The sequence below is a fragment of the Chiloscyllium plagiosum genome, unplaced genomic scaffold (assembly GCF_037043375.1).
Source record: "Chiloscyllium plagiosum isolate Xiang-an unplaced genomic scaffold, Cpla_swu_hap1 HiC_scaffold_13, whole genome shotgun sequence".
In the NCBI taxonomy this organism is placed as follows: Eukaryota; Metazoa; Chordata; class Chondrichthyes; order Orectolobiformes; family Hemiscylliidae; genus Chiloscyllium; species Chiloscyllium plagiosum.
The window spans coordinates 40,255,952-40,274,710 of record NW_028270151.1 but is presented as its reverse complement, the minus strand read 5'-3'; the positions used below and the strand labels follow the sequence as shown (position 1 = coordinate 40,274,710).

Below are 18,759 nucleotides of genomic sequence, written 5' to 3'. Positions count from 1 at the left end.
AATTGGTGGAGTTGTAGATAGTGAGGAGGATTATGAAATGATACAGCAGGATAGAAATAGATTGCAGATCTAGGCAGAGAAATAGTATATGGAGTTTAATCCAGACAAATGTTAGCTGATAAATTGTGGAAGATCAAATTCTGGTGCAAATTGTACAATAAATGGCTGAACCCTTAGGAGCATTGCCATACAGAGGCATCTGAGGTAGAAAAGCAGGAGGTTGGAAGAACACAGCAAGCCAGGCAGCAGCAGGAGGTGAAGAAGTCAACATTTTGGGTGTAACCCTTCTTCAGGACTGCTATATTACAGCTGTAAAAAAACTTTCGTTCAACCAAATTTGAAATATTGTGTACTGTTCTGGTTGCCACAGTACCAGAAGGATGTGGATGCTTTGGAGAGGGTGCAGAGAAGGTTTACCAGGATGTCACCCAGTCTGCAGGGTTTTATTTATGAGGAGAGGTTGGATAAACTCTGATTGTTTCCACTGGAAAAACGGAGGCTGACTGGCAACTTGATAGTGGGCTGCAAAATTAAGAGGCACAGATAGAGTGAATCGTTAGAGGTCTTTTCCATAGAAAGGTCGACTACAATAGGGCACAGATTCAAGGTGAGAGAAAGAAAGTCTAAGGGAGAAGTGCAGGGGCTACACAGAGGCTACATTGCCTGGAATACATTGCCAGTGGAGGTGGTAAAAGCCAACACGTTAGCAACGTTTAAGGCATATCTTGATAGACACATGAACATAAGGCAAATTGAGGAATAGATACCGTGTATGGACAATAAGTAGTGGGTCTAAATAAGGATTAGGAATCAGTGCAGACTTGATGGACTGAAGGGCTTGTTCCTGTGCTGTATTATATTGTACTGTAATCAAGACTGTGATATTGTCTTGTAATTACTGGAGACTGAATATATAGAAAAACTTTCGTGGACCAGAGCTCAAAAGGATAGAGCATGATGATGTCTCATGTGTTACAAAGTTTCACCGATCCAGAGCAAAGATTCCAGTGGATGTTGACAAGTCACGTACTGATTGGATTGGTTTGGAAGTATCATAAATGTGTATTCATAGTTGCAGAGCTAGACAGTAAAAGTAGACCCGGAGAACAAAGAAGATGGTCAAATCCCGGAGCAAAATTGTTCATAGCTGTTATTATGACATGAATTGTCTCTGCAGGTTCTGGAACACTTCCTCATACTGAGGTCATATAGTAACACCTACATTTTGCTAGCATCAAATGTATGGGTATTTCATCTATTGCCCACAGACTGTTTCATATTTATTTTGTCAGTCACTTTTTTTCATCAAGCTTGAACTAGAAGGTAAATTGGAATGTAAATTCACTGATCTTGCATGAACAGTAATAAATTCTGCTTGATGGTAAAGTGGACCAAAGAACCAATACCACTGCAACATGATAATGTCCAATCTGTCATCTTTCAGAAGCAAGGCAAATCCACTCAGAGTAGGACCATGAATGTGCAGAATACTTTTATTGCGACTTTATTCCACTAAATTTTGGCTTCTCCATTGACCAGGTGCCAGTTCTAAGTCCAGTTTCTAAAATCTCCTTTCTGAAGTGTCATGCAGTGTTAGCTTGATGGCTAAAGAGCCAATGGGGGATGGATGGGGTTAGATGGTAGGTGATAGTGTGGTGGTCATGTCACTACACTAATAATCCAGAGATTCAGCTGGATATACTGGGAACAAGGATACACATTACATCACAGAATTGGTTATTTTTAATGTCAGTTAATGATTATGCAATGTATAGCTAATTTCAGCAAAAGGACCATGAAACTAACACTGAATGCTGGGGGGAAAACAGCCATCTGGTTCAGTAATGTACTTTGGGGAAAGAATTCTGGCATTCTAACCTGGTCAGGCCCACATATGGCTGTGGACCCACAGTAATGTGGTTGACTCTTAGCTGCCATCTAAAAGGTTCACATGTGATTAGGACTGGGCAACAAATGCTGGCCTTGTCAGAGATGCTCTCATCCTATGAAAGAGTAAAGAAAAGAACTTGTAACTATGGAAGCTTACACTTTTTGGGAAAATGTCATTGAAATGCCAGAAGAATAGGTCAAAATAGGTCATCTGTGGCTATGCAGAAAAGCTTTACGCTGAATGTTTTATAGCAAATAAGGTATTAGCTAATAAATTCTAATTAGGATTTTAATTAAGGAGAATTTTTCATATTAAACATGCATCACTGAAATAATACTGGATATGATAATTGGGGACTTTTATAGCAAAAGGGATGAAAATTAGAATGGATATTTCAAAAGGCTTTAACTTCACCCTCTGAGAGATAATGAGATTTACAGAACACATTCTGGAATAATGAAAGGTAATTTTTTTTAAAAACAGTATAATGTTGCTTAATTGGCTACTAATACAAGAGAAAACCAATTATCATTTAGTATTTTTCCAGAATCCTTCTAAACTATTAATAGTTAGAAACAGGCCCATAAGCAAAGGGTATAGATTTAAGACAAAAGAAGTTTTGAAAAGGAAAATGGCGGCTTGTGTATGGGGAGAGGAAGTGTGACTAATTGAATAACTGTTCCAAAGAACAAGCACATTGGTACATTGACCAAAGGACATCTTTTTCTGCTGTAACATTCTATGATTATTGTCAATATTGATGGTGCTTTTAACAATGAACAACTGCTGAGCAGTAGGGTTGAGCTGAATAGGTAAGGGCTATTTTCCCTGGAGAGTCAGAGGTTGAGGGGTGACCTTATAAAAACTTATAAAATCATGAGGGGCCTGGACAGGGTGAATAGTCATGGTTTTTTCCCCGGGGTGAGGGAGTCCAAACTAAAGGGCATAGGTTTAAGGTGAGAGGGAGAAGATTTAAAAGAGACCAAAGGGGCAACTTTTTCATACAGAGGGTGGTTTATATGTGCAATGAACTACCAGAAGAAATGGTGGAGGCGGGTATGATTATAACATTTTAAAAGCCATCTGAATAGGTATATGAATAAGAAGGGTTTAAAGGGATATGGGCCAAATAGGATTACATTAATTTAGAACATCTAGTCAAGAGGAAGAAGGAAGCTTACTTAAGGTTGAGGAGACAAGAATCAGACAGGGCTTTAGGGGGTTACAAGGTAGCCATGAAAGAAGTAAAGAATAGATTTAGGAGAGCTAGGAGACATGAAAAAGCTTTAGCAGGTTAGATTAAGGAAAACCCTAAGGCATTCTGCACTTATGTGAGGAACAAGAGGATGGCCCAAGTGAGGGTAGGAAGGCAACTTGCATCTGGAATCGAAGGAAGTAGGGGACATCCTTAATGAATACTTTGCTTTAGTATTAATTACTGAGAGGGACCTTGACATTTGTGATGGCAATGTGAAACAGGCTGATATGCTTGAACAGGGTGATGTTAGGAAGGCGGATGTGCTGAAAAGTTTGGAAAGCAAAAGGATAAATATATCCCTGGACAAAATGGGATATACTTGAGGTAACTACAGGAACGAGGGAAGAGCTTGCTGCACCTTTAGTGATGATCTTTGAATCCTCACTGTCCATTGGAGTAGTGCCAGATGATTGGGCTGGTGGGGGGGGGGGGGGGGGGGGTAATTGTTATTCCCTTGTTCAGGACTGGGCAAAGGGATAATCCTGGGAATTATGGACCAGTCAGTCTTACATCAGTGGTGAACCAGACTCTATAAAAGATCTTAAAGTAAGGGAACCCTTAGGAAGTAGCGACCATAATATGGTAGAGTTCAGTCTGGAGTTTGAAAGGGAGAAGGCAAAATCGGATGTAATGGTGTTACAGTTGAATAAAGGTAATTATTGGGGCATGAGAGAGGAACTGACTAAAATAGACTGGAAGCAGAGGCTAACCGGGAAGACAGTAGAGCAAAAATGGCAGGAGTTTGTAGGTATAATTAAGGACACTGTACAGAGGTTCATTCCCAAGAAAAGAAAGATTAACCGGGGAGGGATTAGACAAAGGAAGTCAGGATATGTATTAAAGAAAAAGAGAGATCCTATAAAGTGGCTAAGAACAGTGGGAAATCAGAAGATTGGGAAGGATACAAAAACAAACAGAGGATAACAAAGAGTGTAATAAGAAATGAGAGGATCAAATATGAAGGTAGGCTAGCCAGTAATATTAGAAATAATAGTAAAAGTTTCTTTCAGTACATAAGAAACAAACGACAGGCAAAAGTAGACATTGGGCCACTTCAAACTGATGCAGGAAGCCTAGTGATGGGAGATAAGGAAATAGCAGGAGAACTTAACAAGTACTTTGCGTCAGTTTTCACAGTGGAAGACATGAGTAATATCCCAAAAATTAAAGGGTGTCACGGGGCTGAGTTGAGTATGGTTGCCATTACGAAAGAGATAGTGCTAGAAAAGTTAAAAAGTCTTAAAATTGATAAATCTCCTTGCCCCGATGGGATGCACCCTAGAGTTCTGAGAGAGGTGGCTGAGGAAATAGCAGAGGCATTGGTTGAGATCTTTCAAGAGTCACTGGAGTCAGGAAAGGTCCCGGATGATTGGAAGATGGCTGTTGTAACCCCCTTGTTCAAGAAAGGATCAAGGCAAAAGATGGAAAATTATAGGCCAATCAGCTTAACCTCGGTTGTTGGTAAAATTCTAGAATCCATCATTAAGGATGAGGTTTCTAAATTCTTGGAAGAGCAGAGTCTGATTAGAACAAGTCAACATGGATTTAGTAAAGGGAGGTCATGCCTGACAAACCTGTTGGAATTTTTTGAAGAGGTAACAAGTAGGTTAGATCAGGGAAACCCAGTGGATGTGGTCTATCTAGACTTTCAAAAGGCCTTTGATAAGGTGCCACACGGAAGGCTGCTGAGCAAGGTGAGGGCCCATGGTGTTCGAGGTGAGCTGCTGGGATGGATTGAGGATTGGCTGTCTAACAGAAGGCAGAGATTTGGGATAAAAGGTTCTTTTTCGGAATGGCAGCCGGTGACGAGCGGTGTCCCGCAGGGTTCGGTGCTGGGGCCACAGCTGTTCGCATTATATATTAATGATTTGGATGAGGGAACCGGGGGCATTCTAGCGAAGTTTGCCGATGATACGAAGTTAGGTGGACAGGCAGGTAGTACTGAGGAAGTGGGGAGGCTACAGAAGGATCTAGACAGGTTGGGAGAGTGGTCCAGGAAATGGCTGATGGATTTTAACGTGAGCAAGTGCGAGGTCTTGCACTTTGGCAAAAAGAATAAAAGCATAGACTACTTTCTAAATGGTGAGAAAATTAATAAAGCCAAAGCACAAAGGGATCTGGGAGTGCTAGTCGAGGATTCTCTAAAGGTAAACATGCAGGTTGAGTCCGTGATTAAGAAAGCGAATGCAATGTTGTCTCTTATCTCAAGAGGGTTGGAATATAAAAGGAGAGATGTACTACTAAGACTTTATAAAGCTCTGGTTAGGCCCCATTTGGAGTACTGTGTCCAGTTTTGGTCCCCACACCTCAGGAAGGACATACTGGCACTGGAACGTGTCCAGCGGAGATTCACACGGATGATCCCTGGAATGACAGGTCTAACATATGAGGAACGGCTGAGGATACTGGGATTGTATTCGTTGGAGTTTAGAAGATTAAGGGGAGACTTAATAGAGACGTACAAAATAATACATGGCTTGGAAAAGGTGGATGCTAGGAAATTGTTTCAGTTAAACGAGGAGACTAGGACCCGTGGACACAGCCTTAGAATTAGAGGGGGTCATTTCAGAACAGAAATGCGGAGACATTTCTTCAGCCAGAGAGTGGTGGGCCTGTGGAATTCATTGCCACGGAGTGCAGTGGAAGCCGGGACGCTAAATGTCTTCAAGGCCGAGATTGATAGATTCTTGTTGTCTCGAGGAATTAAGGGCTACGGGGAGAACGCTGGTAAGTGGAGCTGAAATGCGCATCAGCCATGATTGAATGGCGGAGTGGACTCGATGGGCCGAATGGCCTTACTTCCACTCCTATGTCTTATGGTCTTATGGTCTTATGGATAAACTATTGGAGAGGATTCTGAGAGACAGGTTTTATGATTACTTAGAAAACCATCATTTGATTAGAGATAGTCAGCATGGCTTTGTGAGGGGCAGATCATGCCTCACAAACCTTATTGAATTCTTTGAGGATGTGACAAAACACATTGATGAAGGTAGATCAGTAGATGTGGTGTATGTGGATTTTAGCGAGGCATTTGATAAAGATCCTCATGGTAAGCTTATTCAGAAAGTAAGGAGTATTATACAGGGAAACCTGTCTTTCTGGACACAGAATTGGCTGGCCCAAAAAAGACAGAGGGTGGTGGTTGATGGAAAGTATTCAGCCTGGAGCTCAGTGATCAGTGGTGTTCCGCAGGGATCGGTTCTGGGACCTCTGCTCTTTGTGGGTTTTTATAAATGACTTGGATGAGGAAATGGAAGAGTGGGTTAGTAAGTTTGCCAATGACACAAAGGTTGGTGGAGTTGTAGATAGAGTGGAGGGTATTGTAGGTTGCAACGGGACATTGACTGGATGCAGAGCTGGACTGAGAATTGGCAGATAGTGTTCAACTTAGATAAGTGTGAAGTCGTTAACTTTGGAAGGTTGAATTTGAATGCAGATTACAGGGTTAAAGTCAGGATTCTTGGCAGTGTTGAGGAACTGAGGGATTTGGTCTCTATATCCATAGATCGCTCAAAGTTGCCACCCAATTTGATAGGGTTGCCAAGAAGGCATATAGTGTGTTGGCTTTCATTAGCAGGGGGATTGAGTTTAAGAGCCGTGAGGTTATGCTATAGCTCGATGGAGCCCTGGTTTGACCACATTTGGAAGATTGTGTCCAGTTCTGGTCCCCTCATTATAGGAAGGACATGGAAGCTTTAGAGAGGGTGCAGAGGAGATTTACCAGGATGCTGCCTGGACTGGAGGGCATATCTTATGAAGAAAGGTTGCAGGTGTTAGGGCTTTTCTCATTGGAGCAAAGAAGGGTGAGAGTTGGCTTGATAAAGGTGTACAAGATGTTGAGAGGCATAAGTAGCATGGCATAATTTTAAGGTAATTGGAGGAAGGCTTAAGGGAGATATCAGAGGTAAGTTCTTTACTCAGTAGGTATGTAGAATGTACTGCCAGCAGTGGTACTAGAGTGAGATACGTTAGGGACATTTAAGCAACTCTTGCAAGTTATACAATGAAGGGTATGTAGGTTAGTCTGATCTTAGAGTAGGATAAAAGGTTGACACAACATCAAGGGCTGAAGGGCCTGCACTGTTTTATGTTCTGTGCAGAATATCTGGTCAGCATGGACAAGTTGGACCAAAAGGTCCATTTCTGTGCTTTACATCTCTATATATTTAAAATGAATTTGTCGGCGTGGATAAGTGGAAGGTGTGTTGAGTCTGAGGATTATGTATTCAACTTCCATTGCAAAGCTTTAAAGACAACATTGAAGAAATATTTAGGTGATCACTTGAAGCACCAAGCACAAGGATATGGTCCATTAGCTGTACAAGCAGAGTGAAGGAGATAGGTGCTTAATAACCACTGCAGGTACAATGGGCCAAAGGCCTCTTCCCATAATGTAAAACTCTCATTGGAACAAATAGTCTAAGCTAACACTTGAATGCAGCTTTGAAGCATTAGTTTTCTCTCCACAGATGCTGTCAGACTTGCTGAGTTTCACCAGCAATTTCTGTTTTTATTTCAGATTTCAAGATAACGAGAGACAGTATATAGGGTAAAAGGAAAGGCTGGTCAGTGGAGGGAATTCGGGATGTCTGGGGAAATCGAGGGTTTGGTTGAGAAAAAGAAGGAAGCATATGTCAGGTATACACAGGAGAGTTTGAGTGAATCCTTAGAAGAGTATAAAGGCAGTCGGCATATACTTAAGACGGAAATCAGGAGGGCAAAAAGGAGACATGAGATAGCTTTGGCAAACAGGCTTAAGAAGGATCCAAATGGTTTTTACAAATACATTAAGGACAGAATGGTAACTAGAGAGAGAATTGGACCCCTCAAAGATCAGCAAGGCAGCCTTTGTGTGGAGCCACAGGAGAAGGGTGGTGGGGGGGAATACTAAATAAGTATTTTGCATCAGTATTTACTGTGGAATAGGATATGGAAGATATAGACTGTAGGGAAATAGATGGTGACATCTTGAAAAATGTTCATGTTACAGAGGAGGAGGTGCTGGATGCCCTGAAACACATAAAGTGGATCAATGCCCAGGACCTGATCGGTGTACCCTAGAACTCTGTGGGAAGCTCAGCCCCTTGCTGAGATATTTGTATCATCGATAGTCACAGGTGAGGTGCCGGAAGACTTGAGGCTGGCTAATGTGGTGCCACTGTTTAAGAAGGGTGGTAAGGACAAGCCAGTCAACTATAGACCAGTGAGCCTGACGTCGCTGGTGGGCAAGTTGTTGGAGGGAATCCTGAGGGACAGGATGTACCTATATTTGGAAAGGCAAGGACTGATTAGGGATAGTCAACATGGCTTTGTGCATGGGAAATTAGGTCTCACAAACTCAATTGAGTTTTTTGAAGAAGTAACAAAGAGGATTGATGAGGTAGACATGATCTATATGGACTTCAGTAAGGGGTTCGACAAGGTTCCCCAAGGTAAGCTGGTTGGCAAGGTTAGATCTCATAGAATACAGGGAGAACTAGCCATTTGGATACAGAACTGGCTCAAAGGTAGGAGACAGAGGGTGGTGGTGGAGGGTTGTTTTTCAGATTGGAGGCCTGTGACCAGTGGAGTGCCACAAGAATCGGTGCTGGGTCCACAACTTTTTGTCATTTATATAAATGATTTGGATGTGAGCATAAGGGTATAGATATAATTTTGCAGATGATACCAAAATTGGAGGTGTAGTAGACAGCGAAGATATTTACCTCGGATGACAACAGGATCTGGACCAGATGGGCCAATGGGCTGAGAAGTGGCAGATGGAGTTTAATTCAGATAAATGCGAGGTGCTGCATTTTGGGAAAGAAAATCTTAGCAGGTCTTATACACTTAAAGATAAGGCCCTGGGGAGTGGTGCTGAACAAAGTGACCATGGAGTGCAGGTTCATTGCTCCTTGAAAGTAGAGTCACATGTGAATAGGATAGTAAAGAAGGTGTTTGGTATGTTCTCCTTTATTGGTCAGAGCATTGAGTACAAGAGTTGGATGGTCATGTTGCTGCTGTATAGGACATTGGTTAGGCCACTCTTGGAATATTGCGTGCAATTCTGATCTCTGCCCTATCGGAAGGATGTGAAACTTGAAAGGGTTCAGAAAAGATATACAAGAATGTTGCCAGGGTTGGAGGATTTGAGCTACAGAGAGAGGCTGAACAGGCTGGGGCTGTCTTCCCTGGAGCGTCGGAGGCTGAGGAGTGTCCTTATAGAGGTTTATAAAATCATGAGGGGCATGGATAGGATAAATAGACAAAGTCTTTTCCCTGGGGTGGGGGAATCCAGAACTAGAGGGCATAGGTTTAGGGTGAGAGGGGAAAGATATAAAAAAGACTAAAGGGCAACGTTTTCATGCAGAGAGCGGTACATGTATGGAATGAGCTGCCAGAGGAAGTGGTGGAAGCTGGTACAATTACAACATTTGAAAGGCATCTAGATGGGTATATGAATAGGAAGGGTTTGGAGGGACATGAGCCAAGTGCTGTTAAATGGGATTAGATTGGATTGGGATATCTGGTCAGCATGGACGAGTTGGATCGAAGGGTCTGTTTCCGTGCTGTACATCTCTATGACTTTACTTCCAGCATCTGCCCTTTCTTGGTTCCAGTGGGTATCTGGCCACCCAGTGACATCACAGCTGAAATAATGACTAATGGCAATATGCCACATGACAGTGGGAACATGCCTTTATGCATCAAATTGCCAGTTCACCCCCACCCCACCTCCCAACTTCTCCTGAATGGGAAATTCAACCAGTTGGATACAAATAAATTTGGTTGTCACAAATGTGTACATTATACCACCAAGGAGCAGCATGTTGGATAAGGAAGGAAAGAACCCTTGGGTATAGTTCCACAGTGTTGATGCAAACTGGATGGAGAAATGTTTGCAGAGATATTTAAGTTGTGATTCAATAGATACTGTGGGAGCAGGTGACAGGGCAATCTTTTTAAGTGAGGCAGTGGAGGACTGGCATTGCAGCCCTGATTAAAGCTATAATGACATTGAGGAGAATTGGCAGGGATAATCCTCCATAGCCACAGTCAGAAAAAGTGTTGTTTATGATAGTTACGTTTATATCTAAAGAAATTTGGATGAATAAGGTTCGGGTTAATTCTTTATCGCCACAGTTCTGAGTTTCATTTGTGGGATTAACGCTGTTTCCATAACACAATAATTCCTGTTCAGAAACATGAACTCATCACTCGCAGCTTTAGCCGGTGCATGTATGTATTTTTCCCAGTCTCTGGGCTCATGCTATGCACCAGATATCTGTAAGCTGCCCCAATTCCTTGAACTTACCCATGCTCCTTTAGTTGGTCCTTTTGTCGCTTGCCTGATGAAGCAGCAGAGGGTTCCCTGAGTGGAAAGTTGCAATGTGAGGAGTGAAAGGGTGTGGTGGACGGGATAGGAAAGTGTTTCAAAGGGGTAGCACTAAAGTGAGATGGGAGAGAGAAACAATGGTGTTGTGTGTTCTTTTGTCTTTCTTTGACCATCAACATGTTTGATATTGACAGCTGTCTCGGGTGCCACTCTCCGTCATATCAGAGACTTTTCTGGTGGAATGGTGTCAGTAAATACAGCCTTTCCATTAACACATCAAGCCTCCTGTTATCAGAAATATGTGTTTTGTGTTTTGTCTGAGAGTGTATGCCCAGAAATGTCAGCTCCTCCTTATGGTATACAGTAAGTGGAATTCACTTCAAAAACTTATGTTTTTTCAAAGATGAAAAAAGAATGCTGTCAGATTAATAAGACTTGAATCAGAACATTATTCCCAATATGAAAAAGGTGGTGCCAATGTTTGCAATTCTTTCAGTTGATTCTTTCAGTCTATGGAAGGAGTTACATAAATTTCTCTCACCACAAGTCAGAACTAAATCATACGTGCAATCAGCAAATCATCCAATCCACATTGGTAACAACTGGATGAAATTTCCCTCCTCCTTCCCTGGTACATGTATCCCTCTTTCATTGAAGTAGTGGCAAATTAGCCACTCATTCGAGATTCTCTTAAGTTTTATTGTCATTACAGTCAATAACCTGCTCAAAGCGCACATTCTCGCAACCATACCTGGAAAAGGCATGCAAATATTTGAAAATGAGCTAATGCTGAAGCAATTTATAGGACTAAAATGTTACATATTCTAGTGTGCATTGTCATAACATAACTGGGAGTAGTGCACTGATAATCATAGCCTAGTGCTCTGCAAGTTGTCACAAGTTTTATTAATGTATAAAAATCCCAATGAAATCACCAAACCCAATTTGCCTGACTGCTACCCAAGACAAAAGTAAAGCAAAGAAGGTTTTCCTCAGTAACTATAAAAATATCCATTTATTTTGCAAGCCTAATTTTAACAAGAGCAATGAGAAAAATTCTAATTTATGCAACTTAAACTATTCCCTTTAAAACACACACAATCATGTTTATGGCAGACAAAAGACAAACCATTTACAAGTATATTACAGGTGGAAAAGAATATAAACAGTGTTTAAACAAAAAGCTCTGAAGATCAAAAGTCCAGACCATGAAGTAGAAAGCCCTTTTCGTTCTCAGTCCTTCGGACGTTTGCAATGTTGAGGTGCTGTTGCCTGGTTACAAATGATGATGTGTTTCATGACCAGGAAAACACAAAATGTACAATACAACACAAAAATTACTATCTTTAACCCTCATTCATTCTTGTACAATATTTAAACAATGTCCTATCATTTACTTCCCAAATTCATAAACTGCATTAGTGCAATCACATTCTGGATACTGTATCAGCTAATTTATTTGCTATTTTGGCAACTTTAATATGAATGACTTAATAAGTAAGCTTCATCAGTAGATTCTTAAATTTTGAGATTTTAGTTTCTGGACAAAAGCAATCGTGTTATTGTGAATATATGTTAGTGTTTCTTTGCAACCATAACTGACATAGATTTCAAAACATTGAGAAGCTAATGATAATCTTAAAACACCTTTTGTGCTTCTTCTGATATTGATTTACTTTCTTAGAAAAGTATCCTACTAGCTTCTCTATCCCCAGTTCATCATTTTGCAAAAGACTGCACCAATCCCTAAGTCCTTAGTATTAATTGTCATTTTAAAATGTTTCATAAAGTCAGGAACAGCCAACACTGGTTCATTTATAAGCATTGCCTTCAGTTTCTCAAAGGCTGCTTCTCGCAGAGCGCTTCACAGACCGGACGCCTTCTTGCAGAGCGCTTCACATAACATCTCTGGGACACCCGCACCAATCAACCCAAGGTGGAACATTTCAGCTCCACCTCCCACTCTGCCAAGAACATGCAGGTCCTCCATCGCCATTCGCTCACCATCCGGAGGAAGAATGCCTCATCTTCCACCTCCGGACTCTTCAACCCCATGGCGTCAATGTGGACTTCACCAGTCTCCTCATTTCCCATCCCCCCACCTTACCACAGTTCCAACCTTCCAGATCAGTACAACCGTCATGACCTGCCCCACCTGTCAATCTTCCTTCCCACCTATCCGCTCCACCCTCCTCTCCGACCTATCACCTTTATTCCCACCTCCATCCACCTATTGTACTCTCAGCTACCTTCTCCCCAGCCCCCCCCCCTCCCATTTATCTCTCCGCCCCTGAAGCTCACAGCCTCATTCTTGATTAAGGGATTTTGCCCGAAACATTGAATTCCTGTCCTTGGATGCTGCCAGACCTGCTGTGCTTTTCCCCCACCACTCTAATCTTGACTCTAATCCAGCATCTGCAGTACCCACCTCTATCTACTCTGCTGATCATATCACCTTTGCCTGTTTTCATTACAAATCTGTTAAAGGTACAGCCATTATGCTGAGATTAGACACACGTACTTCAGTTAAAATCCATTTTTCCCAAAAACCTCATAATTTTCATTTTGGTATTAGGAATTGGGAATTCTACCAGAGCCTTCACCTTTGCTGTTTGTGGCAAGGCTTGCTCTGGCTTTATGTTATGTCCAAGGGAAGTTGCTCTCACTTTGCAAATTTACTTTTGGTAAGATTGATTGCTAAACCAGATAACTATAATTGTTTAAACAGGTCTTCAAGTTGCTTCACTTTTACCCAGTGTTACTGTCTATTGCAACATTGTCTAAAATAAACTATAGTTAAGAACTTCAGTCAAGAAGTTCTTGGATTATAGCTGAGTCCAAATCCAAATTAAAACCCAAATAGCGTGAGTTGACATTGATATAGGTAATTTAGTGTACCAAAGGTGGGTACCTCTTTAGTCCAAGTTGCTCACAGCAATTGCCGGTACCTCTTCAACAGATCAATAGTCGACCATAAGACATGGGAGTAGAAGTTGGCAATCAGCCCATCGAGTCTTCTGCTCCATTCAATGAGATCATGGCTGATCTGATAATCCATAATGCCACTTTGCAGCATTTTCTCCATAATCCTTGATGCTCTTACTGATTAAAAAGTTCTCCATCTCGGCCTCGAATATAAAAATTCAGCCTCAACAGAGCTCTACAATCAAGAATACAAGAGGTTCACTGCCCTCAGAAGAAATTCCTCCTCATCTCTGTTTTAACTGTGTGATCTCTCACTGGATTATGGTCTTTGATCCGAAAGTTTTCCACAAATGAAAAATGACCTTTCTACATTTATCCTGTCAAGTTATCTGAGAACCTTGTATGTTTCAATGAGTTCTCCTCTATTCCAATGAATACAGGTCTATTCAAACTCTCTTCCTTAGCAAGAAATGAACCACTGCCAATTCTATTGATACAATCTTCCAACAGAGGAATGATATTTGAATCTGTTTTTGCAAACGCATTTATTTTCTGTAAACTGTGCAGAATCTGGCTTAAGTGCTAAAGCTAATGGTGAACCCAACTGCTCTGGCCAGGTTTAAACAACTGTCTAAAAATGTTAAAGATGTTTGAAATATGGATGGAATGGACTTTGTAAATTCATGGAAAGTCTTTAACTGCCAGTGTAGTGTAATACATTCTCATTGTCCATGTAGAAATAAATACTTCAACCAATTGATGTGTTAACTGAATGTGTTCTAATATTTCAGGATGAGAAAATAATGGCAAATAAAGGAAATAATTTATAAATGAATGAATTTTTGACACATCAGTGTAAAGACTGAAACTTTGAGGTCACATAGTGGAGCGGTTGTCACTAGCGTTTGTTTTCTGTATTTGCATTGACAGTAATGTTCATGTTAATAAAATGCATTAAATCTTGTCAGTTGCGTCAAATATTTTACCTCTGGTGATAGTCGACAAATAAAAAACAAATGAAATGTCAGAGTGCATTGTGTGTTTTTATGTGCGCAGCAAAATTATTCTCTAAGTATCAATATTGATGCTAGAAATACATTGGTGGATCACTAAGCAAATGATTACAGTAAATTCACACTTGATGATAATGGTTATTAAGTCCCCATTGCGGTTGGGCAGCCTACTCACTGTGCATCCTTTCTTTGAGTTTGTTTTCTTAAAATGGAAATTTGCGTTGTTGCAATTGAATGATCTCGAAATATCACATTTAAATTTTATCAATGTGCAACAATATATGAATTTACCGTGAGTACTATGAACTGAATTGTAATTAAAGTTCTATTTTATTTTAGAGTTTTAAAAGCCAATACATGAAGATCATTTTAAAAATGAAGGGTATAATGGTCAAGCTGTGTTCTGAGTCTCTAATTATTCCATCCCAGGTTTTCTTTAGGCCAAACAATATCTTTTATCCTGGTGGTATTGGTGTAAATTTATTACACTGGCTAATAGCACAGGCTACTGGCAGTACATAAAATACTGATGATCTTGTTTAAAGCATTTAGCAAGATCTGGATCAGTTTCTGCTATCAAAAATATAAGAAAAGATCTAGGTTAGAAAGAGCAACAAAACCCTTCAGGCTGAATTTGGAATCAGAACCAAGATAGAGCAGAGCAGCTAAACAATATATTATGTTGTGATCATAATCATATGATAATCATTGTATAGTATCATTTTTCAGTTGGGAAAGCAATGATTTGCATTGTTTGTCTTTGTCTATGCTGAAGATTTGATAGGGTACCTATGTGGCTATTAAGGTCAATTCATACCCAGTAGATTTTGCTGCAAATAGCTCCTAAGTGGATATGCATATGCAGTAGAACCTGAAATGCAAATAATCCTCTTGGACGTTCTTAAATGGCATTGATGTGATATTTCAAATGGCTAATACTATTTAAAGACAAGCTTTTGGAGAGCTGATTTTATGCTTTATTTATCTGTACTTTTGCCAAATGGTCATTACAGTTAAAAATGCAGACCTGCACACTTCTCAAAAAGTTTATATATGTTTTTACAGGATCTGGGATACCTGAGATGAAGACAATCCTTCGTGGAGTGGTGCTTAAAGAATATCTCACTTTAAAAACTTTTGTAGCCAAAGTGATTGGTTTAACATGTGCATTAGGAAGTGGGATGCCTTTAGGTAAAGAGGTAAGAAATTTAAGTATAGATATTTTTGTTTGGAACTTTGGACCATTCGGCCAACAAATTGGTTAAAATTATTGATTTAAAAAGTGGAATTAAGTAGTCTAACAATTAATTTATTAATGCCTAGTGTTCTTTCCAATTTTGTTTGTTTTATTTAACAACCATATTTGGTTATGTTTATGTTCCAACGATCTACTCCTCAATCAGTCCAATTATTAATACTATTGATAAAAATCTTAATAATATTGATTTGAGACAATGGATGGGGAACTCGAACACATTCCTACATCTCCTGCTAATAATTATGCACATGGACTTTGATCCTTTCCCAGGTCTCTACATTTGTATGAAGCTCAAGGTTTGCATAAAGATTTGTAGTTTGGGTGCCAGTTGTCGTAGTTGCGGGTATGTTTGCCGAGCTGGGAAATTGATTTGCAAACACTTTGTCCCCTGTCTACGTGAGACCTTCAGTGCTTTGGAGTCTCCTGTGAAGTGCTGCTGTACAGCATCTTCTGGAATTTATTTGGTTTCATTCCTGCTGCTTCCGGTTGCTGGTTCCAGTAGTTCGTTATAGTGGCCGGGATACTGGGACTAGGTCTATGTGTTTGTTGATGGAGTCTGTGGATGAATTACATACTTGTCCTGTGATCGTTGTGTTGTCCCAGTTGAATTTGTGGTCCTTGTCATCTGTGTGTGTGGCTACTAGAGACAGCTGGTTGTGGTGTTTAGCGGCTAGTTGGTGGTCGTGGATGCAGATTTTTAGTTGTCTGCCTGTTTGTTCTATGTAGTGTTTAGTGCATTCTTCGCATGGAATCTTGTAAATTATGTTAGTCTTGCACATGGTGGGTATAGGATCTTTTGACCTGGTGAGTTGTCTGAGTGTGGCTGTTGGTTTATGGACTGTCATGAATCCCAGTGGTCAGGGAAGCCTCGGTGTCTGTTCTGAGAAGTTTTTTATGTTAGGTAGAGTGGCTACTAAGTTAGGTCATACATGTCCTCATCGAATTGTTTGCCTCTTAGGCATCTGTGGATGGAGTTGTGGGGATACCAGTTCTTGGCGAATACTCTGGAAAGGTTTTCTTCTTCCCTTCGTAGGTCGAGAGTGCTGCAGTGTGTTGTAGCCCTTTTGAACAGGGACCTAATACAGCTTCTCTTGTTTGTGTTTGAGTTGTTGCAGTTGTTGTTCAGGTCCTGGTCAGAATGTGTAGCTTTTCTGTACACTTTTGTGGTGCATTCACTGTTCTGTGTTCTTTCTACCATCACATCCAAGAATGGGAAATTGATTGTTGGTTTCCTCCTCTTTTCATAAATCTGATCCCTATGAGCATGGTGTTGATAATCCGGTGTGTGTTCTCGATTTCTGTTCTCTTAATGATAACAAAAGTGGCGCATTTGATCCAGAGTTTGAGTTGGATTTGTGGGAAGGCTGTTTGTTCCAATCTTTGCTCTGAGCCCAGAGACGGGTGAGCCCACAGGTGTTTCACTGATCTGTTTATATATTTGGATGTTGAATGTGAAGTGCGTCGTCCAGCACAAATCTAGTAGTTTGAGTATGCAGTCCTTGTTGATTGGTTCCCCGTCATGTTGCCTGTTCTGTTTGTCCAGGAGGTTGGCTATTGTCTCCCTGGCTATGGCTTTGTAATTGAAATGAACAGTGCCGTTACATCGAATTAGACCATAATATCATCCTTGTTCTTAATGTTGTCTAGGAATTCCTGTGATGATTGTATGGAGTGTTTGGGTCTGTTGATAAGATGTTTTTGTTGTTGAAGTTCTTTTGCTAGTTTGAGATGGAGTTCCAGGAGTGCCAAAATGGGTCTAAGTGGTATGTCTGGTTTGTGTACTTTGGGTAATCTGTAAAATCTTGGGGTGTTGTAGCTTTCTGGTTTCATCCTTTGTAGGTCAATCCTGGTTATTAGTCCTTTTTTTTCGAAGGTTCCGTAGTGTGTTGTTTATTCTGTTGGTTAGCTGTGGTGAGGGGCACACTCCCTCTGTAGGTAAGTGTCGGTATCTACAAGTAGTTTCTCTGCTTTCTGAATACAGTATATTCGGTCTTGTCCGTGATTACCATAATTCTATTCTTGTCTGCTGGTACTGTGATTTCGTTCTTGTCATTTTTGTTTTTAGGGCTTCTCTCTCTTTGGTGTTGAATTTGTTCATTTGTCTTTTCTTTGTTGGTGAAGGTACAATGGTTTGTCTGACTTCTTAGTGTGTTTCTTTGGTTAGGAGAAAGTGAGGTCTGCAGATGCTGGAGATCAAAGTTGAAACTTTATTGCTGGAACAGCACAGCAGGTCAGGCAGCATCCAGGGAACAGGAGATTCCTCTGGATGCTGCCTGACCTGCTGTGCTGTTCCAGCAATAAAGTTTCAACTGTTTCTTTGGTTAGGCTGTTAGTTCTGAGCATACATTCAGCCACAAATTTGACTGGGACAACACAATGATCATAGGAAAAGCCAAACAGAGGACAGCCACAGAATTTCTAGAAGCATGGCACTCATACACGGTCTCCATCAACAAACATATAGACTGAGAGGAGAAAGTGAGGAGTGCAGATGCTGGAGATCAGAGCTGAAAATGTGTTGCTGGAAAAGCACAGCAGGTCAGGCAGCATCCAAGGAGCAGGAGAATCGACGTTTCGGGCATGAGCCCTTCTTCAGGAATTCCTGACGAAGGGCTCATGCCCGAAACGTCGATTCTCCTGCTCCTTGGATGCTGCCTGACCTGCTGCGCTTTTTCCAGCAACACATTTTCAGCTCATATAGACTGAGACCCAATGTACCGGCCACTATTACAAACTACTGGAAGTGGCAACCAGGAACAGCAGAGATGGAACCAAATAAATTCCAGAAGACAAAGTACAGCAGCACTTCATGGGAGGCTCCAAAGCACCTGCAGATGTCACCTAGATAATGGGTGAGACATCTGCACATCAATGTCCCAGGTATATGAAGCTGTGATAGTGTCTAAGTGCTCAACCATCTGTACCCTGGAATATCCCAAATGGCCACCCACTGACGTTTTAAAGCTGACTCTCTATGGTGCCTGCAATAGAAAGTGATCCACGAATTTAAAGGTTGCACAGGGTGCTTCATTCTTCAAAGCTGGTATAATTGGGATTCACATTTATAATTTAAAGCTGCAGTTTCTCAGCGAGTAT

The 18,759-nt window shown here is 41.0% G+C and overlaps 1 protein-coding gene across 2 annotated transcripts in view; it reads left to right on the top strand.

Moving 5' to 3' along the window:
* The window catches only part of LOC122555979 (chloride channel protein 2), a 624,753-nt gene that overhangs the window by 326,520 nt on the left and 279,474 nt on the right, over positions 1–18,759 (top strand). For both annotated transcript variants that reach the window (XM_087993551.1, XM_043702310.2), the window contains exon 5: positions 15,471–15,604. In XM_087993551.1, the coding sequence (XP_087849677.1) occupies positions 15,471–15,604 (134 nt within the window). The remainder of the gene's footprint in view (positions 1–15,470; positions 15,605–18,759) is intronic.